The sequence below is a fragment of the Culex quinquefasciatus genome, chromosome 3 (assembly GCF_015732765.1).
Source record: "Culex quinquefasciatus strain JHB chromosome 3, VPISU_Cqui_1.0_pri_paternal, whole genome shotgun sequence".
Classification (NCBI taxonomy): domain Eukaryota; kingdom Metazoa; phylum Arthropoda; class Insecta; order Diptera; family Culicidae; genus Culex; species Culex quinquefasciatus.
In genome coordinates this window covers 28,963,753-28,987,692 of record NC_051863.1, presented here as the reverse complement: position 1 = coordinate 28,987,692, position 23,940 = coordinate 28,963,753, and the positions used below count along the sequence as shown (strand labels likewise).

General features: G+C 35.7%; 2 protein-coding genes and 2 non-coding genes across 5 annotated transcripts; 1 reads left to right on the top strand and 3 right to left on the bottom strand.

Moving 5' to 3' along the window:
- The first annotated feature begins 3,038 nt into the window (after positions 1-3,038).
- Positions 3,039-3,681, top strand: LOC6038155 (cyclin-dependent kinases regulatory subunit). Its single transcript, XM_001847936.2, has 2 exons — positions 3,039-3,348; positions 3,408-3,681. Exons 1-2 carry the CDS (start codon positions 3,175-3,177, stop codon positions 3,513-3,515), a joined length of 282 nt encoding a protein of 93 aa, XP_001847988.1. The 5' UTR covers positions 3,039-3,174; the 3' UTR covers positions 3,516-3,681.
- A 3-nt stretch (positions 3,682-3,684) lies between these two features.
- On the bottom strand, positions 3,685-22,602 carry LOC6038156 (hrp65 protein). Of its 2 annotated transcripts, XR_005278188.1 has the most exons (13): positions 21,976-22,602; positions 19,942-20,625; positions 19,674-19,860; positions 19,054-19,244; positions 18,892-18,981; positions 5,694-5,741; positions 5,287-5,485; positions 5,033-5,088; positions 4,756-4,807; positions 4,520-4,574; positions 4,250-4,296; positions 4,019-4,068; positions 3,685-3,820 (listed from the first exon to the last, which is right to left on the bottom strand). XR_005278188.1 is itself a non-coding variant. In XM_038259563.1 (6 exons), the coding sequence occupies exons 1-6, from the start codon at positions 22,396-22,398 to the stop codon at positions 12,097-12,099; spliced, it is 1,797 nt and encodes a 598-aa protein (XP_038115491.1). In that variant the 5' UTR covers positions 22,399-22,602; the 3' UTR covers positions 11,081-12,096. The 2 variants fall into 2 exon arrangements, 1 of the variants encoding a protein (XP_038115491.1); XM_038259563.1 differs by lacking the exons at positions 3,685-3,820; positions 4,019-4,068; positions 4,250-4,296; ... (3 more) ...; positions 5,287-5,485; positions 5,694-5,741 and adding an exon at positions 11,081-12,318.
- Positions 4,138-4,210, bottom strand: LOC119770891. Its single transcript, XR_005279050.1, has one exon. It is a non-coding gene; the product is annotated as a small nucleolar RNA U18 (small nucleolar RNA).
- On the bottom strand, positions 4,646-4,717 carry LOC119770890. The gene has a single exon (XR_005279049.1). It is a non-coding gene; the product is annotated as a small nucleolar RNA U18 (small nucleolar RNA).
- Positions 22,603-23,940: the final 1,338 nt, after the last annotated feature.

Sequence of the window (23,940 nt, the reverse complement as noted above, 5' to 3'; positions counted from 1 at the left end):
AAAACATTAAATTAAAAAAAAAAACAAATTAAAGGAAAATTCAAATCAAAAGATTCAAAAAAAATATTAAAAAATTAAAAAAAATTAAAAAAAAATAGAAAAAAATTATAAAATAATTAAACAGAATTAAACAAAATTTAAAAAAATTAAAAAAATATTTTAAAAAAATTAAAAAATGACCAAATTTCAAAAATAAAATAAAATTTAAAAAAATAAATTTAAAGAATATGAAAAAAAACTGACAAAAAAAAATAATGTAAAAAAATTTAAAAAAGTAAAAAAAAATAATAACAAATGACAAAAAATAATGATGTAAAGAAAATTTAAAAAAATAAGTAATAAAAATTTAAGATTAAAAAAAACTAATAACATTTAAAAAAATTAAAAACATTTAAAAAAAATTAAAAAAGTTCAACATAAAAAAAATCAAAAAAATAACAAATTTAAAAAACTAAAATCATGCACGGACACTGAATCATGCACGGAAAAAATTAAATTGTTGTTTTATGTATAAAAAAAATGACAAAATTTTTAAAAAATTAAATTAAAACAAAATCAAAATTCAAATCAAAAGATAAATCAAATCAAGATAATCAAAATAAATTAAAAAAAAAATCAAAGATTCAAAAAAATAGAAAAAATTTATAAAAAATCAAAAAATAATTTAACAGAATTAAACTAAATTTAAAAAAAAATTAAAAAATATTTTAAAAAATTAAAAAAATGACAAAATAAAAAAATTAAAAAGAATAAAAAAAATTAAAAAATTCAAAAAAAAATAAAAAATTACAAAAATTAAATAAAAAGAAAAATAAAGAAAATTAAAAAAATTTACAAAAAAATTATAATGTAAAAAAATTTAAAAAATAAGTAAAAAATAAAATAAAAATAAAAAATTACAATAAATAATAATGTAAAGAAAATGAAAAAAAAAATAAGTAAAAAAAATAAAAAAAAAATGACAAAATTAAATAAAAAAAAAAAATAAAAGAAAATGAAAAAAAAAATTGTAAAATAAAAAAAACATTATAAAATTTAGAAAAAATCAAAAGATATAAAAAAAACTACTAACATTTAAAAAAATTAAAAATAAAAAAAAAAATTCTAAATAAAAAAAATAAAAAATCAAAAAAAAAAATCAAAATTTCAAAAAATTACAAATTAAAAAAAATTCAAAAATTTTTTTTTGCTTTTTGAATTTTTAAATTATTAAATTTATGATTATTTCAAAAAAAAAGCTTTTTGAACGCATTTTAAAATTTTTGTATTTTTGAATTTTAAAACCTTTGATTATTGAATTTTCAATTTTTTTTTTAATTTTTAAATTTTTGAATTTTTACAACAGCAGACATAGAAAAATCTCCGAAATACGCATTCAAAACTTTGCCCCCGGCTTGCCGGTACTTGTCGGGTATCAGAAAATGAGTACCCGACAGGTACCGACACATATTTTTCTTCTATAGAAGAACTTGAGATCAAATTTGATACCTGCTTTGCTACGCGCGGTGGGAGACTCGGGGGCAAACTCGAGAGCAAATTTGGTGGGAATCAAATCGGGTAGCAAATGGTTTAACTTTCGACATTTTCGAAAAATGAAATTCTTTGAAATTTTCAATAGGATTAAAAAGTTTAATGAACTTTTAGCATTTCTAGGCATGAACATAATTATTGATTTTTAAGGTAAATGAGAGCAAAAAATGATAAAAACCCATATTCGCCCCCCGCGGTGGGCTTGTTTCGGTGGCAAATTTGCTACCCTAGCGGTAGGGATGACGGCGTGGATGACGGAGTTTTTTCAAGGTGGCAAATTTGATCTCGGTATTCATGAGCCAAATTGGATTTGCACCCCAGCGCTGGAGATGCCCTCAATCTTTTATGCCATAGCAGAAAGTGCTGCCAGAAGAGAGTGAAAAAAATGAAGTTTTCAGCGGTGGTGTTATAAATTCGGTAATATTTTTAAAAATTAGAATAAAAAGCCGTTAATAATTTATTTGTTTTTTTTTTTATTGTTTTGATTTGAATGAAACTTTGTCCAAGTATTCCCTAACGTCAAAAGAAGGCATTTTGCATCATTATAAGTATATAACTATAGTTTTCCATATAAGAGCAACTCTCTACGAAATCGGCCGATTTCGACCATTTTTATTATTTTTTTTTTGTATTTTTTGATTTGACTCAAACTTTATGGGGGCCTTTCCTATGAACAAATAGGCTTTTTTGCGTCTTTGGTTCACCCATAAGTCTCCATACAATTTTGGTTGCTGTCCATACGAAAATGGTACGTAAATATTCAAACAGCTGTAACTTTTGAGTGAATTTTCTGATCAATATGGTGTCTCCGGCAAAATTGTAGGTATTGTTGAGGACTTTTGAGAAAAAAAGGTACACGGAAAAAAAATTTGCAGATTTTTCAATCAACTTTTTTTTCACTAAAACTCAATTTCCCAAAATACTTATTTTTTGATTTTCGAGATTTCTTTCGAATTTTTTTTTTAATTTTTTTAAATCAAGACTAACATTTTAAATGGACCAAACATTGAATATTACGCCCATTTGAAATGCTAGTCTTGATTTAAAAATTTTCAAAATATTTTTTTCGAAGAGATCGGAAAATTGGGTCCTAAAATGAAGCTTAGATTGCTGATATTATTGTTTACAGCGATAAAGCATATTTTTCTGAGTACAATGACCCTTTGAACGACCACAAAGAGTTTAAAATTGATTTTTAAATCAATTTTGAAAAATTAACCTCGCGGTCCTTCTTGACAGAAAAGTTCCTACTTGACAGCTCGTTACAAGGGGACCATAGTTGATCCATCGAAAAAATGTTGTCTCGTCATTTATTTTTTTCGCTTTAAAATGAAAAAAGTGATCAGAAATGGTTTTTGATCGTGTTTTTCACCGTTATACATAAAAATTGAAATAGGGCTTTAGTACCCAATTTCACGAATGTGAATTAAAAATCGGACCGAGACGCGAGCACTTCATCAGAGAGGTCTACATTATCGACTTCCCTCACCCGAGACCTCCTCAGTCACAGGGAGCGACAAACGTCAAACCCAAACGCGCACATTCTGTAAACAAAAGACTTTTTGCTCTCCGACCGTTGTTCTTCCGAAAAAAAATTACATTTTTTTTCCGCCGAATATCCCAGAACTCCGCCGCCGCCCCACAATGCCATCCGACCAGATCCAGTACTCGGAGAAGTACTTCGACGACGTGTACGAGTACCGGCACGTCATACTGCCCCAGGACCTGGCCCGCAACGTTCCCAAGTCGCACTTGATGACGGAAACGGAGTGGCGGAACCTGGGCGTGCAGCAGAGCCCCGGCTGGGAAATGTACATGGTAAGAGAACGAACTACACTTTGCTTTGTGGGAGGATATAAGTTTGGAGTTTATTTCAGATTCACGTGCCGGAACCGCACATCTTGCTCTTCCGACGACCGCGCACGGATCTACCGCCGAAGACGGCTGCGGCCGGTGGTCAGGGCTCTTCGCGATTGGCTGTTTGAGTAGCTGGTCCGTGGGGATTGGAGGCCAAACCTTGAGATTATAAGATTACTCTTAACTAGTTTGTAAGATACTACAGTCTGATTCTCTCCGGAGAAACCGGCTATCGATTCGGGTGGAACATGGATTTCTTTCAAAGAAATAAATAAACAGATGTTACAACGTTAATAGTTTGGCTTTTTTTTTGTCTCTCTTTATTATTGTTCGATAACACAAGGCTTTTATATCACTGAGGTTTTTTTGTACTATTGATGATTTTCACGATGTAGAAGCGAAGTGGCAGTTCCGAGCTTTGACCGGCAGCATTCTGTAAAGATACGAAACATGAGTTAGACTTTTAATATCATTTAGAGAAATAGTCTTTTTATTTAGATTGTGTTGCCGATTCAGAGATTAATTTTATCGATCACAGACTGATTCAGTCGGGAAAAGAAGACATAAATTTAAATAGGTTTCATCATGCTTAATACTCGAGAACCATTGATAATGTGTAAATTGCTATTACCTTGCTTAACCTTCAGCTAGTCAGTCCTCGTTAGGTTCCAGATCAATCTTCTACAAATAAACATAAAAAAATGTTTAGTAAAAAATATAACTTAAATCGTTGTCATGCTTTTGATAATAATGATTCAGTTACTTGGAAGTTAAATTATAATCAACTAAATTCATAAACACGGACCAAAATTATCATCATTTGAAAATTTTTAGTTAACTAGGTGTTGCCTTGTAAACTTACCTTTTATTCTAACGGATCGAATCTTTGAAATTGCTACGGCGAATATTCTGAAACCAGACAAAAACGAAATGATTATAAGTAATTTAATGATTTTTTTTTTAATTTAATTTGAGAAACTCTACAGCATTTGCATTTCCTGTTCAGACAAATAAACCGTAGTTCATTTGCAGCCAAGTTGTTACTATCATAAGTGCTCAAACGGTAATTATTATCATCATATGAAATGCACTGCTGAATTTAAATTTGTCAAAACAGTTTTAATAAGCTCACCTCTTAGGCAGCATCCTTCCGTGTGCATCCGATGCATTTATTGTGAATGTCGAACCTTTTAAAAAAGAAAGAAAAAGAGTTAAACTTGAACTTCTACGACTAACTTTGATAGAGAAGCTTTGGTGAAACGATCAGTAATTGGAGTAAACTTTAATCAAACAAAATTCATCAACACGGACCAATTAATTTCATCATTTGTGGGTAAAAACAATCAACGGTTACACGTTTTCACTTACCATAACCCGCTGGACGGTTAGCTCTTTAGAAGCGTGGTTCATCGAGCGTTGTCTGTAAAAAAGAAAAAAATATCATTAGTATAACAGATTGAAAAAATTGTAGTGCCAGAACGCAATTATTGTTTATATTTTTATATAAATCAGACAAATAAACAAAAGTTTACTTGCAGCCAAAATGATAATCATCATTGCTGAATGTCAAACGGTAATTATTATCATCATGTGTGTGTGTGTTCGTTACATTGCGTTGATTTAAACAAAAATAAATTTCACTTACCATTTCAAACAACATTCTCTAAAGTCCAAGCCTAACGGTGGGTGTTCCACGTTTGTCTAGAAATTAGAATGAAATAAAATGCAATTGTTAGAAAAATACAAACAAAAAGTGTTGTTCTATTCTGATCATGGATGTGAAACGAATCAGAAGTGGTTGAAAAAAAAAGTTTAATCAAAGAAGTTCATAAACACGGACCAATGTTATCATCATGTTAGGCAAAAAAAAAAATCTATAAAACAATCAACAAGCCGTACCTTTAAACTGCGTAGAACCCCTAGTCGACACCACATTCCCGGCGGAATCCGTGGCGGAATCTCCTCTGCATTAGCTATGTACACTAAGTTAAGGTTCTCTCTTCTATAGTGGCGAATCGGGATCAGTACTTGAACAAGTGCGTCGAAATGTGAGGTAGCTTCAAGAGGTTTTTCATTTTCTTGCCCGCTTTCAGAAAATCTGTGAAAGAAGAGAACATTTGTTTCCTGATTAAATCGGGCCTACATAAAATTGCATCATTGCAAAAGACGAATAAGTTAAATCAGACAAATAAACCGAAGTTTACTTGCAGCCAAGTTGTTACTATCATAAGTGCTCAAACGGTAATTATTATCATCATAAGAAAACATAAACTATGCAAACGAATTTAAAACTTATCGTTACTCACCTTTCGAGAGGATTTCCGATGGAATTGATTCCTTAGGTTTGCCAGTCCCTGCAACGAACCAAAGTTAAATTAGTAATGAAGATCATTTCAGCTAGAAACAAAGCTTGGTAACTAGTTAACTGTATTTTGAGGTAGTTGAGAATTCCAAAACAAAACTATTTATAACTATCTTTAACAGTTTTTAGTTGTGGTGTGCATTACAAAAAAGAAGTTCGGAGAAATTCACATGATTTCCAAATGGTATGATTTTTTTTTCACAAGATGTTGCATCATAGCGTTATTTAAAAAATATATTTCTTCCCAAAAACAAATTGGATATCCTTAGCAAAACGACAAAATAATGGTGGTTGGATAAAAAGGAGAAGTTGATGCACCAACTTCTTGCACGGAAATAGAATGGTTTAAAATCAAATGCCAAGGTATCACGAGGTTTTCGAAATCAAGTGTCGCTATGATGCTTGGAGTAAGTAAGAGTTGTTGGTACAGATAAACATCATGTGAATTATGTTTTATTTAAATAGTAATGCACAACCGTTTATTGTATTCAAACAAGTTGAATGTCTTCTCTCATGAGTACTTTTGACAGTAAAACAATGATTTATTTGTTTATATTTATTTTTAAAAGTTTTTGTTTTTGGGGGCCCAAAATTGGCCCGAAAAATCAGGGGGCAAAAAAAATATTTTTACAATAAACTTCAAAATTTCAATGAAAATTCAAGCGCAACCAGCTGAAATCAAATTAAAATACATTCTTCTGCGTTTAAAATCATTTTTAGCACATTTGGGTTTATTAAAAAATCTTATGATTTTTTGAAAATTTCGCATCGAAAATCTTTTTTTTTTTCGATACAATTTTTGTTTTTGTCAGATCTTAGATTTTTTGAAAACTAATGATTGCAAAACAACTGAACTAGTGTAAAATGCATTTTAAACCCCCCCCCCCCCCTTGACCTCGGCCAGGGCCGAGGGACAAAAACTTTTTTAAATATTTGCATCGCCCTTAGGTGTTTTACAACAAATTATATTAATGTATAGATTACATATGTTACTTTATACATAAATTGTTTGAAAAAATATATAACTCAACTCAAGTTTATTTAACAAATCATGATGTACTGTAAATGATTTCGGCAAAGTTTATTGTTTAAAAAATACAAATATCACATAACTGTAACAAAATTATGTTCAATAAGAAAACTTAAAAAAGCAAACCTATTTTTACCGACTCTTGAACAGAGAGGTATACACTTTAGGACATGAGAAATTCTCATTAGATTAGGGGCAAAGCGTTTATTTTCACCGGGCCTCTAATGTTGGCATATCAACACTTTGAATTTTTGAAGCAAGTGAGCATGCAAATTTTCATCAAATGTTTCGCAAAAAAGTTTTTCTAACTGTAAAATTCGACAAATTAGATGGAAACACGGCCGAATGATACATGAATAAGAGTGATGTTTTTAAGCAAATTTAGAACAAGTAGGAATGCAATTATTGTTTTATTAATATATTTGGTTAGCAAATAATCGTACATAGATTATTATTGATGAAACTTGCATGTTTCAATGTGGATTTTTTTTTTTCTAATATCTAATTTACTGCCTATGTTCGCATAAATGTCCCATATCCAAAGACAGCATGCTGAGAAAAACGCATTTGAAGTTTGTCCCACACTTAAGGCTTCGTGTTAAGTTTTCACGAAAAAAATGGATTTCCTCCTGATTTCTAGAACTAAGTACTAGATGTTGAGGCTTTTCTGAAAGAGATTTGAACCAAACTGCATCAATAACTCAAAGCGATGAAAATGCATATGGGACAATTCTGCGATCAGGGGTAGTTTACCAGATTCAATTTAATTCCACATTCTCAATTTAATTAAAAGTTATTGATTTAAATGCTTCACGCAAAAACATAAAACTTTTCCGATTTGAAAATAGGAGGATTTAAATGTCGAAAGCTTTGACATCCTGGAGTCATTGTTTTGTCTATGACGATTATTCTTTTACACCGTTCTTGGTTTTAGCTTCACTTTATTCTAAAGTGAGAAGATACAGTTGGTTGATTGTTAGAGAATAAAATAATTACAAAGAAATATTACAAACTAGTCAATTACCTATTTAACATGTTGTGTTCTCTAGACTTGAGGGCTCTTTTTTCAGCAATTCGTACACACGCCACACACGAGTGTGTGCGATGGGGCGGGAGAATCCATTAAGGAATTATGTTTCCGGCTTTTATGTACATATCACAGTTGGAGGCAGCGCAATACGGACGGACTTCCCTTTGATAGCTGGAAACCACAACGCAGAAGAGGACGACTAACACACAAAGAACACCAGCAACCAATACAAGAACGAAAAAAATACAACCAGACTCAAAACATACAATTTCCCAGACAGAGCTATCTCATTAAAGCGCGTTCAGAGTTATCTCAGCATTCATGTTAGTATCGAATCAACAATTCTAGCAGACTTTTTCAAAAGGTCCCATCAGCAGCGAAACCCCATTAGCGGATGGATAGTGACGAAAAAGTTATAATATCAACGACATTAGCAAACAAAAAGTACCAAATCCACTTTAGTCTGTAATCCCAAAAGAACTAGATTACTGGTACACATAACGGCAATCTTACATTTTTAGAGACCACTTTAAAAAGCGTAATTTTTATTGTTATTCAGTCTTCTGAATACAACATTAGAAATATAGCGTCATTTGTTCGTCAAAATGAGAAGTTTTGCGAAATAATTAAAAAAAAAATGGGAATACCTCTAAGTAGGGGAAATATACCCATTTTAAGCCAAATAAACGGCCGTGTTTGAATGATGCTGGATAATCTGGAGTGTTCCTTGAAATTTTCTAAAACCAAGTACACCAGCGAGTAGAGTTACTTTTTGTGAACATTTCTGTTTATTTTCACATTTACTAAAAGTTATTCTATTTCTTTTACAAGAATTTGAAAAAAAATGTTTCTAAAATGTATTCTAATCAAACGAATGGCTCACTCCAACAGGCACTGCTGGTGGTGTTGGTGCCCACCCTTTGTTCTTTATTTGGCCTTCGCTTCTCGCTCGGCCTTCAGCCTTCGATTGGAATGGGTCGTCAAAATTCAAACGTCAAAAGACTTGGCGCGTTTGTTTTTTGGATGGCGCTTGCTAATTATTTGCATGTTTCGGGATTATTTTTCAAGTGAGTGACTAACTAATGTGCAAAAAAACATGTTGCCGATAGTTGGAAGCAACTTTATATCTTAAGCGCTTTGAAATCGTTAGCGCAAGTGAAAATATATTGATGGCGACTTTCGTTAAGCAGTTAACCTCTCATCTTGCGTGTGGATGTGTGTGCCACCAAAATGATGAGAAATGGTCTCGCAAAATAGAAATTATGATCAAAAGTGCATTAAATTTGATCTTTTTGGCCAGTAAGTGGCATACATTTGCGTGCTTACTCGAGGCGGTGCTGTTGCTGGTAAGTTTATAGCCTGAAAAGTATTTTTGGAGCTTTAATCGAGCATCAAACTCTTCATATGACGAAGATAGGTGTTTGATTAGAAAGGGTATATTTCCCCTATTGTTTTTTTTTTAATAATATCACTTTTGTATATCACGCAGAATCGGTTAATCGGATCGGATATTCAATGAAAACCGAAAAAACTCCGTGCATTTTTGTCACTTTTCGTATGAAAGAAATTTAAATCTTGTCGGGCTGTCTTGACACAGCCTGAAAATTGACGTCAGTGCGACAACTGGTAAAAGAGATTTCACGTCAAAAAGCAACGTGCGACAAGTTAGCACGATCAACTTTTTTCAAACCATTATTAACGGTACACCATCAAGCAGAGCTTTTGCACCAAGATTTTTGTTACAGACATTTTAGTATCTCCAAAACTACGGGAACCATCGATAGAATTTTTGGTTCATCCCTTAAAGTGCTGTTTACAAAACAATTTACAACAAAGTTTATTTATTTTTACAATCAGGTTGTTGCAGGATTGGGTCCGTAAGTTTGACAATTTTGGAATAAGAAGACAACAACTTCGTTGGTTGCTGTGTACCCTTAATCAAACATTACTGAAGTAACTTTATGCTTTTTTCATGTGGAAGGGTAGCTTATTAGGAGTACTTTTAGAATACGTAATAATTCAAAATATGTCAAAATGTACATAACAGTTCTAGCAAAAACATGACTTTTTTCTTGCGTTGAATTGGCCATATTAAATAAACATTATAAAAAGTTTTTTTCTTTGAGTTTTTGCCACAAAATCAGTGTGATATTTTTCTGAGTGGCATTGCGCAAAGCTTGTTCTGGACAGCGAACAATAAATTGTTTTCGCCTTGAATGAAATGGAAGCATTTGTGCCTTAGACATAGATTTTTTTATACTGGAAATGTAATTAAAGAAGAATTAAAGTTTAGAAACCTCTTTTTTTAAAGCTCAGATTTGAGGAATAAACGATTATCCGGATTAAAACATTGTTTGGGGTAAAATTTGAGGTCGAGTCGAAGACCAAAATGAGACATCGAACAAAATGATTCGATATTCGGAGTGAAATTCTCGCGAGAACTTTGAATAATCGTGTCTGGAACGTACCGAGAAAAATCGTGAGTCATAGAAAAAAAACATGCACACAATCCACACATTTTCACACGTACACACATACACACGCACACAAACAACATACTGGCACCCGCGCAGTCCAAATCGTTGAAGTATTCAATAATCCTGGAAGAAAACTTTTAAGTTAGTTAACATTTTCGGAGATGACACAATTGGCGTATCGATTTTTTTTTTGCCCTTGTGAGAAGGATTTGTACTATGAATGAAAATCGAAATAACTTTAACTTGAAACGATAATAAAAAAAACTGAGTAACTTATTTAAAAGGAAAAAGAATTGGGGCGTAAAGAATTCTCATGAAATTAATTTAATCTATTGCATTTTTCACAAAAAAAAAAATTAAAAATATTAAAGCAAGAAAAGTAGAAACCAAAAATAATCAAAAGAATTTAATTTTAAGTGAAAAACGGAATCACAGACAAACAGACGTAAACATTGAGTAAAATCCAACAACAAGAACCTGATGTCGGGCGTCGACATTTGCTGATTCAATGAATGATTTTAGTCTGTTTGTCTGTGACAGTATCTTAGTGATATTTGCTCGGCATTTACGTATTCCGCGGAAAGGTTACAGCCGCAAATTTATCCTAAATGCTTAGCAAATATAATTTCGACTTGCGACTGTGGCCAAATGTGTGCTACTATTTTACACGATCTTGACTGTTCAAAAGAAAGCTTGTTTTAATAGTCAAGTACGTGCAAAATAGACAGCAATCTTCCATGCTGTGCAATGCCAACGTGTTCCCTACAAGAATTAATAATCGGACGAAAAAACTCTTAGTTATTATTCGCAATGAATATTGCTTTATATTATTACTACACAGTGCTTTTCAAGGTATTTTTTTTTTCTTTAAACTTACACGTACAGGGTTCAATCTAGATTTAAAAATAATGTTTTTGTTTGCCTTATAAATAGTACTGTTTCTTTCCGTCGATGTGCTGCTGTGGAGCGCACTAGCCAGAAAAAAATGTGTGTGATTTGTTTGTTAATACAACGCAAATTATTCGCTGCGGCGAATGACACTTTCCTGCCCACAGAGTGGCATTTTGCATGGTGCTTTTTACAATGATTTTTTTAATGTGTTTTGCTGACGCTTTTCAGCTGCAAAGATTTTTTGTTTTTGTTTAAGAATATGATAATTACTGTTGCTGCCGTAGCAGTTATCTCTATTTGTTTCACATATCAAGTGACATAATAAGTTACGTTTTATTTTTATTCAATTGTTACGGTGATTTGTGTGTTGGATGTGTGTTTGCTGCTTGCTAAAATGTGACCCGTGCCAGACAGCTGCTCCAGCAGGTGGTCGCGCACTCTTTTTAAATGTGTTTGCAACAGTTGTGTAGCGGCAAATGGTGCCCAAGAATCCACTTTTCAAACGTTTCGAAATGAAGCCCGCCCTCTCGTAGAAAATAGCTTTGTACCGTTGGTTTTTCACGAAACTGTCTTTTTAAAAAGGGTGTTGAATCTCACAACGTGTAAAATAATGTCCTTAAACTGTATGTATGCAAAAGTTGGGTCACAATGATTCTGGGGGAGACCCTCCGTAGATCGATACAATTGACTTCATTGTACCGTGGGTGAGATGTCGGCTTCCGCCAGAATGTTTGTTGTCAAGAAGAAAAAAAAAAGCACGTAATCCGTTCCCTCCAGTGGGACCACGTAACGGCGAGACCAATAGAAGGTGGAGGGCGAACAGCGGCTCAAACATAATCAGGTCAACACGCGCTTGCCCTGCCACGTGGACGTCGTGCGAAACACAGAGTTTGTGGCGTATCTGTGCGAGATTCCAAGCTTAGAAGCGTCTTCGCTTGCTCTGGAAATCGTCATTGTTGGCACCGCCGCCGCCGCCACCACCTCCGCGGTTGTTGCTCATCCAGTTGCGATTGTTTCCACCGGCATTGAATGAATTGCCCAAACGTTGGTTCACTCCGCCACCTCCTTGCTGCTGCTGCATGCCGCCGTCGTCGAAGCGTGACTGTCTATTGTTCTGACCGTGGTCATAATCACGAATTTCCTAGTGGAATTACAATTTAATTGGATAAATGGATAACGATTAAAGATTAGCGGGTGGGACTTATTTTGAGGGGGGGTCGAGAAAGTGAGAGAGAGAGTGGGAGAACGTGTTTCCAGGTTTGTGCTTTCGCTGGTCAACACGATATCCGAGGTTTGTGTATCGTCAGTTGCACCGGTAGAAACCGACCAAGTATGTGTTCGTAAGAAGGAGAAACAGCACGAGTGCGATGGTGAAGAGACCGGTTTGCAAAAAAAATGAGGGGCGAACACGAAGATATCGTTTCAATCCGAATATGTCACACGAGCAGGATGCGAGAAGGTTGGTTTGTTTTGAAATGTGGTTCCTTATTATTATTTTTTTTCAGTTAATAGTTTTATCTTGATAAGATAGATCATACGATTAGAATAATGGAATATTAAAAATAATATCCACTTGTGTGGATCTGACACTTGTTTCTGTTTATAAGATAATTGCTTAGAGCTTAAAATGTTTTCCATTTAAAAAATACGGTGGTTCGTAAAAGGACATCTAGCCCTCAGGGTAAAATCACTGATCGAAAGCTGATAGGGATGGTAGCAAAATATATCAAAAACAATTTCAGTTTGTGATGATATCTCGACGATGCATGTAACCATCGGTCACACAAGTTTTGCATAACAGATTGCAATTATTCATAGATTAGATAAAAGCGACGTACTTGTTTAAAGAGTAGATTGTTTCCCACCCCAAACAACAGCCGTGCACTTCCCACTGTCCCGTTCTGAGAAGGTAATCGTACCGCAAGTGGCCACCAGGCGGTACCATGCCGACTCAGAGCTAAGGAGAAAGTTCTGTGCACGTTCTGGCTGTTGCCGCCAACTTCATCAAAACGCTTAAAGCTAGACAAAAGCTGATTAATTAAGAGCGATTGGTACGAGTCCGTCACCTCAGTAGTGACAAGAGGCAGAGAGATCCAAATAAACATAATGAGAATTGTGACTATTTTTATAACGCTGCTCGTATGGGACAAATTCGATGACGACTGATACGATATCGTCGGGTCGGACGAGAGAAGACGGATTTTGCGTTCATTTGTTTTGGTTTGTTTGTTCATCCTGGGAGAATTGTTTTCTTGTTCACACATACTTTACGGAAAATGGGGAAATGGCAACGGAATCTATTTATATGTTTGGTTCGAACCTCCATGTTTGCAACGATATTGAGACAACTCTCCATGTGTGCGATGTTAGTTTTTTCAAGCTTAATATTATTGCTTAGCATTATGAGATCGAGTCCCTTTTCTCATTTGCATGAGATATTGGTTCAATGAACCAATCTTTTTCTAACCACAGATTTCTGACCCTTTCTGTTGAATTCGTTTTCGCTATTTGGTTATGAATGATAAGAGTAATGAGTATTGCGGCTCGTCCGGCAAATTTTCGCCCACGGTTCTACAGGTGACAAACACTTCATGGATGCCACGCCACGTCGACTAATCTAACAACTATTTTTAGCCAGGGGCAAAATTTGCTCGTGTTAAAACAAAACAGTTTGACAGCAATTGGTTTCAAAAAAATTGGCTACCAGCTTAAGGCTGGTATGCAGATCGGAAGGAAAACGCAAAACTCCATATAAAAAAACGTCCAAGAAACGGTCAAGGAAAGGGTCACAAAAAGATTTTTCTTAAGCTTTTGAATTTAAAAGGACAGATTTAATTTTTTGGTCGAAATTGAGTTAAAAAAAAAGTTGTCTTCATAGATGTCGGCCATCGAGTCACCAACTATTTATTGCAAGTACCAACCAGCAACCTTTGGATTATGAGTCCCCTGCGCTGTCCGATTGATCCACACTGGCGGGAACAAAATGAAGTAAATCAGAGTGAAATTAAACTTGACAATAGTCATACAAATATATTTGTTCTTACTGAAAATTCAATAATAATCTAAAATTTTGAAATCCAACCAAACAACAAATTCAAAAATAAAAATTCTAAAATATGAAAAACAAACATTTTAGAAATTTCAAATGAATTTTTTTTAATAATGAAGAAAATTTCAACAAAAATCTGAAATTTGGAAATTCGAAATAAAAAATATGCAGAATTGAATCATAATTTTAATATCAAAGTTTTTTTATAAATTCAATAGCTCAAAAATGTTAAAATTCGAAATGAATGTACAAGTCGAAATTCCAAAAGTTTAAAAAATCAGAAATATAGAAATTCGTAAATACAAATTTACGAAAACCTTGAAATTATAACGTTCAGAAACTCTATTTTTTTCAAAGTTAAAAAAATCTGGAATGAAAAATTAAGAATCTGAAAATTTAAAAAATTAAAGAATTTAAGAATCAAAAATTTAAAAATCAAAAGATTTAAAAAAATACAAAATTACAAATTTATATACATAAATAATTAAAATTAAAAATTAATTAATTTAAAAACTTTAAAAATTAGGTATTAAAGAATTTAAGAACTTAGGAATTTAAGCAAAACTTTTAAACATTTGTACCAGCCTTATTTTACAATTTCCTAATTTCCAAATTTTCTAACTTCCTAATTTCCTAACTTCCTAATTTTCTAAATTCCTAACTTCCTAATTTCTTAATTGCCTAATAACCAAATTTCCTTTTTACCAACATTCCTAACTTCCTAATTTCCTAATTTTCTGATTTCCTAAATTCCTAATTTCCAAATTTTCTTATTTCATAACATCCAAATTTCCCAATTTCCTAACATACTAAATTCCTAATTTCCCAATTACCAAATTTCCCAATTTCCTTACATCCTTATTTCCTAATTTCCTAACTTCCTTATTTCTAAATTTCCTAATTATCAAAATTCCTAATTAATAAATTTCCTTACTTCTTATTTTCATAATTTTCTGATTTCCTTGAGATATTAGCTCAATTTATTAATTTTCTAATTTCCTAAATTTCTCAATTTCCTATCATCCAAATTTCCTAATTTCTTTATTTCATTATTACATAATTTCATAATTTCCTTATTTCTTAACCTCCTAATTTCATAATTTCCTAATTACCAAATTTCCCAATTTCCTAGCTTCCAAATTTCTTAATTTCTCCATTTCCTAACATCCTTATTTCTTAATTTCCTAATTATTAAAATTCCCAATTACTAAATTTCCTAACTTCATAATTTTCCTTGAGATATTAGATCAATTTCTTAACATCCAAATTTCCTAATTTCTTTATTTCATTATTCCATTATTACATTATTACATAATTTCATAATTTTATAATTTCCTTATTTCTAAACACGCAACATTTCTTGACCGCGTTCCTTCCGATCTGCATACCGTTCTTTAAACTCAAATGAATCCGTTCAAAAAACATAACGCACGATAACGTCATGATTCGAAATCCGGACACTTAGTAGCATATAATTTTTGTTATAGCTGGCAAAAAAACATGTAATAAGTTGGAAATGTAGAAATATCATCAGGATTTAGTATAAACAGCACTAGCGTGCACAGGGTGGGGCAACATGGGGCAACTGCCCCACCATCCTCAGAAATTTGTTCTAAATTTGGTCAGGGGGTGTCCACAAATGACGTATTTTTCAAAACGTCCATATTCTTGTCCCACCTTCCTCAAAGAGCTGGACACGCTAGTGATAAACAGTCAGTTTTAAGAGAATGCATGCAAAATATGTCTTTTCAAACAATTTTTCATCAGAATTTGAAAATTAAAATGACTTGTTGTGCTTCGAATCCCGGACACTGATAAAAGCTGATTCGAAATCCGGACACTTTTGCTTCGAATTTCGGACACTCGATTTTGCTTATGAATCGCACAAATTTGGACTGAAATGTTAGTGAATGGCATTCTTTAAGCCTCAAATAAGCTGTTAACATCAAAACAATCGATAGTTTATATAAAAATTTGCTAGAATTTAAGGAAATCAAAAACATAAATTTCTGCTTTGCTTTCCCGGTGCTTCGGACGCCTATTAAATATTTCCGTTGAAATGTTTCGCATTTTTGGTAAACTTATGATTTTGTTTTATTTTATTGTTTTGGCATTAACTACAGCGTTCAAACAAACTTTAACTGGTGTTAGAAGTAATCAAATAACACAGTTTTGACATTCATAACTTATATCCAAATAATTGATAAAACAAGTTGAAGTGTCCGGGTTTCGAAGCGTCCGGGAATTCGAATCATGACGTTAATAACATAACGCCTGCTACCGTAACGAAGGCCCAACGCCAAATTTCTGCGTCTGCGACTGGGCCAAATGGACAATTTTGTCCTTACCTTTACGGAGGCCACGCAATTTTACGACTTTTGATCAGACTCACTCACTCTGTGCAAACACCAATTGTAGATTTCAATAAATGATGATGTTTTAATGAGTTTTAATGATAACTGGGCCGTAGCCCAGTTTAAAAGCAGACAAACGTCAAAAACCCAAAACAAATCGAAATGACCGAGGGGTTAATGGATGCAAATTTCATGTTCAATAAAAAAAAAATCAAAATTTTGTTAAATCTCAAGTCACAAACAAGGAAACTTGAAATGTAAGCATAGTAAATTAATTTGAGGAACATATTATGCATCGGTGGTCCCCTCGTAATTTTTCGTTCAGCCCAGTTAAGAAGCAGCATTCGGTGACTGGGCTACGTTCTCAGCCCAGTTACCAAACAAGTACTGTATTGCAAACAAACAAAGAAACTCGCAAACAAACTTTTTGACAGTTTGTCTGCTTTGGTTGTTTGCCTGCAGAAACGTCGGCCTGCATACATTTGGCTTTGTTTGCGAGTTTGGCAAACTGTTTAACACAAAAAGTGCGAGTTTGTATGTTTGCTTGCCATAGTCTAATAGCTCCTTTAGTAATAACATATTTGAATACCTAATTCTCTACCAACTCATCGTAAAAAGTTGCCCCGACCCCTCTTCGATTTCCGTGAACTTTGTCCTAAGGGGTAGCGTTTGTCCCTGATCACGAATCCGAGGTCCGTTTTTTGATTTCTCGTGACGGAGGGGCGGTACGACCCCTTTCATTTTTGAAGATGGGAAAAAAGATGGAAATTTGGTGTCAAAGGGACTTTTATGTAAAATTGGACGTCCGATTTGATGGCGCATTCAAAATTTCGAAATAAAAACCTATTTTTCATAGAAAAAATACAACAAATGTTTCTAAAACATGTTTTGAACATATAATTTTAAGGGAAAATTCATATTTAAAAAAAAAAAAATCAAAAAGACATAAAAAAAAGCAAAAATTCAAAAGGCATCATGTACATTTTGACACTTTCGGAGTTATTGCATATTCTGAAAGTACTCCTAATAAGCTACCTCTCCACCAAAAATGAGCAAAAGTTACTTCAGTAAAGTCTGTTTAATCATGATTTTAAATAAAGTAACATAAACAATATCTCTGCCATCAGCAGTCCCTGTTTATATAGCCCTGTCAACCTGTCAAACAAAAGACTACATGAACCTCGTGACGAAAAAAAAGCAACATGAACAAAGCGCCATGTACATTCGGCGAAGAAAAACGAATCATTACAAAGCGTCCCCCTCAATGACAGCAGGATGATATAGACGTTGGTGATTTCAAAAGATGTTATGTTTGTTTTTCTCAAATAAAATTACGGAAATAATGTTTTACTGAATTTGGATGATCAAGTATCAATAAAAGCAACGTTTTTCATCGTTTGTTATCATTAGAACATCTTATTTTGCTTTTATATAAAAATGGTAATTGAAAATGGATGCTCAACATTCAAATGCGTTTTTCTCAAGACGCATGGTTTGTACGCTGTTTGTACAAGTGAAATGTTGGCGTCGAATTACAAACATTTTGATACATACATATGAGGGGTTTGCTTGTAACCATCACGAGTTACCGCGATTTTACGAATAAAAAGTTTTGATAAAGTTACTTTTTTTTTGTTTTTCTTTGTTTCGTCGTTCATTTCAACTGGACTTTTTAAATATTTTTCTTAAGGCTCTGAAAGGCATCATTCCTGATCGGCCTATTGGCGGCCATGATTGTTTTAGAAAAACATTCTGAAAATGGTTTTATTTGTATTGTTTTTACAAGCATTTTGCATATAGTGATTATTATTATCATTTCAATTTACTATTTCTGGATCCTGAATTCAGAGCCATCATTGCTCCAAAAGTGAAAGACACCATCTACTAACTTAACAGAAAATCATTTGATTTGATCAGATTGCCAAGAAAATTGGGTATCTGAAGGTATAAAAAACCTTTTTTTTGTCAGAAAACAGAAAATAACAACCCCCCAAGTACAAAAGTTTCCCGAATCGCCATCACAGAACAGTTCGTCAATCGTTGCAAACATGGAATTCGCGTGGAAAATAATTCAAGCTGGTTTTTGTCAACCAGTTCATGGTGGATAAGAGTACGAAAAACATAAAGAAGCGCCAAGTTTGACCACTTGCAGTAACCAGTAAAATTCTAAACTTTTTCGTTGTCGAGATGATGGAAACTATCGGTTCGAATTTCTGCATAAATCGTTGCAGTGGCGACGACAAAAGTTTTTTTTCCCGTTAGTCGCGCATTCGCGTCATCGCGCCAATCTTGGAGTAAAGAATCGACTTACCATTCCGGCGTCAAAGTTGTTACCACCTCGCATGTTACCGAAGCCCTGGCGGTTGTCATCCATGCCGTCCAGGAGGTTCATCTGCTGGTTCTGGGGTGAACGAGAAAGAAAGCGCTCACGTTAGTAAACTGCCAGCTCTCGAAGTGGGGGGGCTCTTCTTACCTGCATGAACACGTTGTTCTCGAGCTGGCGCCGGTGCAGTTCCTCGTCGGTGCGCTTGATCAGGTTCTGCATCTCCTCGACCTTGTGCTTCATCTGGATCTCGTTGCGCTGCTTGTTCTCCACCGCCATGCGCTCCTTCATCTCCCACTCGGCCTTTTGGCGGTCGCTGTCCTGCTCGCGCATACGGAGCTCTGCGTGTGTCCAGCAAAACCAGAAAATAATAGAGTAAGACATTAGTGATCACAGGGCCAGGCGGAGCACAACAGATCGGGACGGAATGTTAAGGAGGGGGGGCAGCCGAGAGCGAGAGAGTGGTGAACCGCGCAGACTGGGGCTTTTTGGCAAACTTAGTACAAACAACGCGTGTGTGTATGTGTGTGGTAAAAACTGTCTCAGACTTTTTAATGGATCACAAATATACTTGAATGAACTTAACATTAAATACTAGCAGAATAGAGTTAGTTTCACGATTATGATGCGGATAAAACAAACAAAAAAAAAAGGAACATATACAACAAACTATATAAATCGCGCGTTTTTTTTTTTGCTTGGCGAAGAGTTCCCGGGGCTGTGGAGCTAGAGGACACACGGCTAGAAAAATAACGATAACTGTAACATACGTTCTCGCAGCTGCTCGGTCTCGTGCTCGTAGCGGGCGTACTCCATCTGCGCCTCCAGCTTCTCCTCCTCCATTTCCATCTCGCGCTTGAGCGCGTCGGACTTTTGCTTGAACAGATCGTGCATCTGCTTCCAGCGCTGGCCGTACTCGTGCTCGAACGAACCCTGGTCGGCAAAGTGCGGTCCTTGCTGCAATTTATAGGGAGAGAGGATAAACGAAAGGAAACTTATTAGTCAATGCATTCTACAAGTTCAGATTGAGCAACCGACCTGTCGCAGCTTCATGAACTCTGGAATCTTCTTGTTAAGCGACTTTTCGGGCAGACCGTCGGCGTTGTTGTCCTGGTACATGTACGGTTCCACGATGCACGGACGCAGCGACGAGTTCAAGAAGTAGCAACGCTCCGAACAGTACCGCTGGGCGGCCATCGCGCTCGGCTTGTTCTTGTACTCGACGATACCCTCGCCGGTGGACTTGCCGCGCTCGTCGACCTGCACGACGGCACGCTCCAGCGGGCCAAACACCTCGAACGCCTTGTACAGCAGTTCGTTGCTGACGTCCTGCGTTAGGTTCTTGACCTTGATGGCGGTCGCGTTGGGCGCAAATCGAACCCGCAGAATTCGGTTCTTGCGCGAGGTCCCGTCCAGTTCGCGCTTGGCCTTCTCGGCGTTCGAGAAGAAGTCGACGCGCACGAACGCGTACAGCTTCTCCTTGTTCATGAAGATCTCGGTAATCTCGCCGTACGGCATGAACAGTTCGACCAGCTCCTCCTCGGTCACGTCGGCCGTCAGGTTGCCAATGTACAGCCGGTTGCGGCCGGAGAATTTGACCTCCTCAGTGGACTCGATCGCCGGCAGGTCCAGCAGCGGTCCCTGCAGCAGGCGCAGCTTCTCGCCGATAAAGTATTGCTCGTTGTTGGCGCGACGCCGGTCGAAGCCACCGCCACCCTCGCCCTAGAAAGAGCAAAAAAAAAAAAAATTACGATGAAGTTGAGTTTCTGATTTAACACGTTTTTAAACATTATTCAACCGGCATTTCCAAGGCAGAGGAGGGTGAGGTAAGTTAAGATTTTAATCGCTTATTTCTTAATTCAGAAAAATTTAAACTTCATAATTGATGCACATTTTGATTAGATTTTTTTACTAACACTGACGTACATTTTCAGTGACTGGAATTAACCAAATAGGTCACCAAAATAGATCTTCTCTAACACGGACGTGAACTTCAAGTAACCAGAATGCATAAAATATTGAAGCAAAACATGGTGCTACATGAGAAAAGAGCGGGCTTTTCGCCCAATTCAAGGTGTCAAACAAAAGCTGGTCTCGAAATTTGGCAAATGGTCGCAACGGTCATAATGCTAATGCGCCTTTTTCAAATGTTGCTCCAAAAATGGTTTACCTAACAAATAGTCCATTTTCTAGTACCGTTGAACTACGTTGTCGTACCGCCCCTAACAAATGTTGGTCCAGAAAGTAAGTTCATGGTCAGAATTTAAATTCTTAAATAAATCGAGTGCCGTTCGATAAATAGCTTTGTTTACAAATGAAGCTTAAGGCCTATTGAAAAGTAACTTGAAATATATTCTTTCGCTTCTATCTTTTGGCAGACAAATCAAAATTTAACAAATTGTACCATTCGAATCGAAATTTCCGTTGTAGATTTTCAATAAGTCGAATCCTTGGATGTAACAATGCAGCTTACATCAAGGTTTCGCCCTTTTCAAAAGTTACTATGAGTTTATCCAGCAGTTTTTTTACTTAATATTTAACATTAGCAAAATTTAAATTTATAAGCGCTTCCCTAACACGGACGAGGAGGTCAAATACCTAGTATGCAAATAATTAGCAACCGGAAAAGCACTTCTCTACCACGGACGTCAACTGCAAGTACCTAGAATTACGTAAATGTTGAAAGGAATTTTTCGTATACACAATTTCTAGTAACATCTCGATGGAATAATCTAACATGAACTACGATATTCAACGCTATGCTGGTAATGTCACGGCATAACTACTTTGGTTTTCGCCTTTTGTTTGGTGGAAGCTCATGATATTAATTCAAATCGATTAACTATGCTAGTACAACGATACCAAAAATAATAAAATAATTATATGAAAAATGCAATAAAAACTGTTGAAAAGTAAAACCAACCAAACCGACGACATGACGACGTCGGCCTTCGCCATCTTGGAACGCGTGCGTGTACAACCATCAGCAGTTGCCCCCCCCACCCAGAAGCCGCCATCTTGAAAAATGCCAACCCAATTTTTCCACAAACGAAAAAACGCCACTCTACTCACATCGCCGCCCTGATTCCGGGGTCCACCGCGGTTCTTGGGACCGCCCTGGTTCCGGTTCTGGAATCCCTGGTTATTCTGCTGCTGCTGCTGGTTATTTCCACCCTCGCCGTTTCCGGCATCCTGTCCTCCACCGCCTTGCTGGTTGTTGCGGTTACCGAAATTGTTCCGGCCACCACCACCACCACGGTTCGGACCGTTTGCGCCACCGCCTCGGTTTCTATTGCGGTTATTCTGGTTCTGATTCTTGTTTCCTCCTCCCTGCTGCTGCTGCTGCTGATTTTGCTGGCCCTGATTGCCACCGTCACCACCACCAGCGCCTCCTGCTGCGCCACCCTGCTTTTGCTGATTTTGGTTCTTTTGCTGGCGCTGTGGCAACGGATTTCCGTTCACTTCCGGCTTTGCTGCTGCTGGGGCGGCCTCCATGGTGATTACGTAACGGGTGTCCTCGCTGGTGGTCCCGGATGAGGCGTGTTCCAAACGCGGCACACTCAATTCACTCTTGTTCTTCCTTTTTTTTTTCTTTACCCCACTCTTCACTTCAAGTCCCGTTCTATTTTAAAGGCAGCAGGTTGGGTTTGCACTTCCGGCACGTTCGAAGGTTGGCAAGAGAATGAGACGATGAGGAGATACAGCAGGTTCTCAAGTGCAACGGGACACGGCAGTGTTGCCAGATGGTTGCGTTGACAGCTGTCACGGCTACTCCCTGGGGATGAAAGTGTGGCGTCGGTAAGGTAGTACAAGGTGTGTATACACTATAGTGTGCTCGTGTCATGCGGGTTTGCATACTTTCGGGCGAATGCCCAGGGATGCCCAATTTTTTCCGATTTTTTTCAGACGCAATAGGGTCCTAAAATAAAGCATAGATTGCTGATACAGTAGTTGTCCGGTAACTGGGCGTTGTTTAACTGGGCTGCTTTTTAACTGGGCGCTCGATAACTGGGCCGTAGCCCAGTTAAAAAGCAGACAAACGTCAAAAAACCAAAACAAACCAAAATGACCGAGGGGTTAATGGATGCAAAAATCATATTCAATAAATAAAAAAAACTTTTTTCAAACTTTTGTTTCATTTCAAGTAACAATTGAAGAAATATTAAAAGTAAGCATTGTAAATAAATTAGAGTAACTTTTATTTTTACATTTCATCTGGAAAATATTATGCATCTTTGGTTCCCTCGTTATTTTCCGTTCAGCCCAGTAAACGAGCAACATTCGGTGACTGGGCTACGTTCTCAGCCCAGTTACCGAACAACTACTGTATTATTGTTTACAGCGATAAAGCTTATTTTTCTGAGTACAATGACCTTTTGTACGACCACAAAGAGTTTAAAAATGATTTTTAAATCAATTTGGAAAAATTAACCCCGCGGTCCAGGGACCATAGTTGATCCATCAAAAAAAATTTGTCTTGTCAATATTTTTTTGCATTAAAATGAAAAAAAGTGATCAGAAATGGTTTTTATCGTGTTTCTTACCGTTGTACATAAAAATTGACATAGGGCTTTAGTACCTAATTTCCATTTCTACGATTTAGCAAAAAAAAATTTTGTATTTTTTTATTTGGATGAAACTTTATTCATGCAAACCTCGATGCAAACCAATTCCAGATAACATACAAGTACACGATGAATTATATTTAATCAAGATTAAATACTTTCTCGAAATAACCAATGCACCGTTGACTTCCTATGTGCATAGGTCCTTTTGAAAAAGTATTTTCCTTTTTTTTTTTTACTAAAAGTTGAATTCCCAATATTGTTGAATTTTCGAATTTTTAATGTGTTTTAGATGACTAAAAAGGCGATCGTACGTACGTGATCTTGCGAAATCTGGTTTATTTTTTGGAATAATATTATGCAGTGTTTTTTTTGTAAATATCAAAAATCAGAAATTGGGTCCTAAAATGAAGCTTAGATTGCTGATGTTATTGTTTACAGCGATAAAGCTTATTTTTCTGAGTACAATGAC

What these genes read in the sequence shown, in the direction of transcription:
- LOC6038155 (XM_001847936.2), top strand. Translation starts at nt 3,175, where the DNA reads ATGCCATCCGACCAGATCCAGTACTCGGAGAAGTACTTCGACGACGTG. An exon ending in CCGGCTGGGAAATGTACATG is followed by an intron (nt 3,349 to 3,407) that starts GTAAGAGAACGA and finishes AGTTTATTTCAG; the next exon opens with ATTCACGTGCCGGAACCGCA.
- LOC6038156 (XM_038259563.1), bottom strand. Translation starts at nt 22,398, where the DNA reads ATGGAGGCCGCCCCAGCAGCAGCAAAGCCGGAAGTGAACGGAAATCCG. An exon ending in CCCGGAATCAGGGCGGCGAT is followed by an intron (nt 20,626 to 21,975) that starts GTGAGTAGAGTG and finishes TGCTCTTTCTAG; the next exon opens with GGCGAGGGTGGCGGTGGCTT. An exon ending in AGAACAACGTGTTCATGCAG is followed by an intron (nt 18,982 to 19,053) that starts GTAAGAAGAGCC and finishes CGTTCACCCCAG; the next exon opens with AACCAGCAGATGAACCTCCT.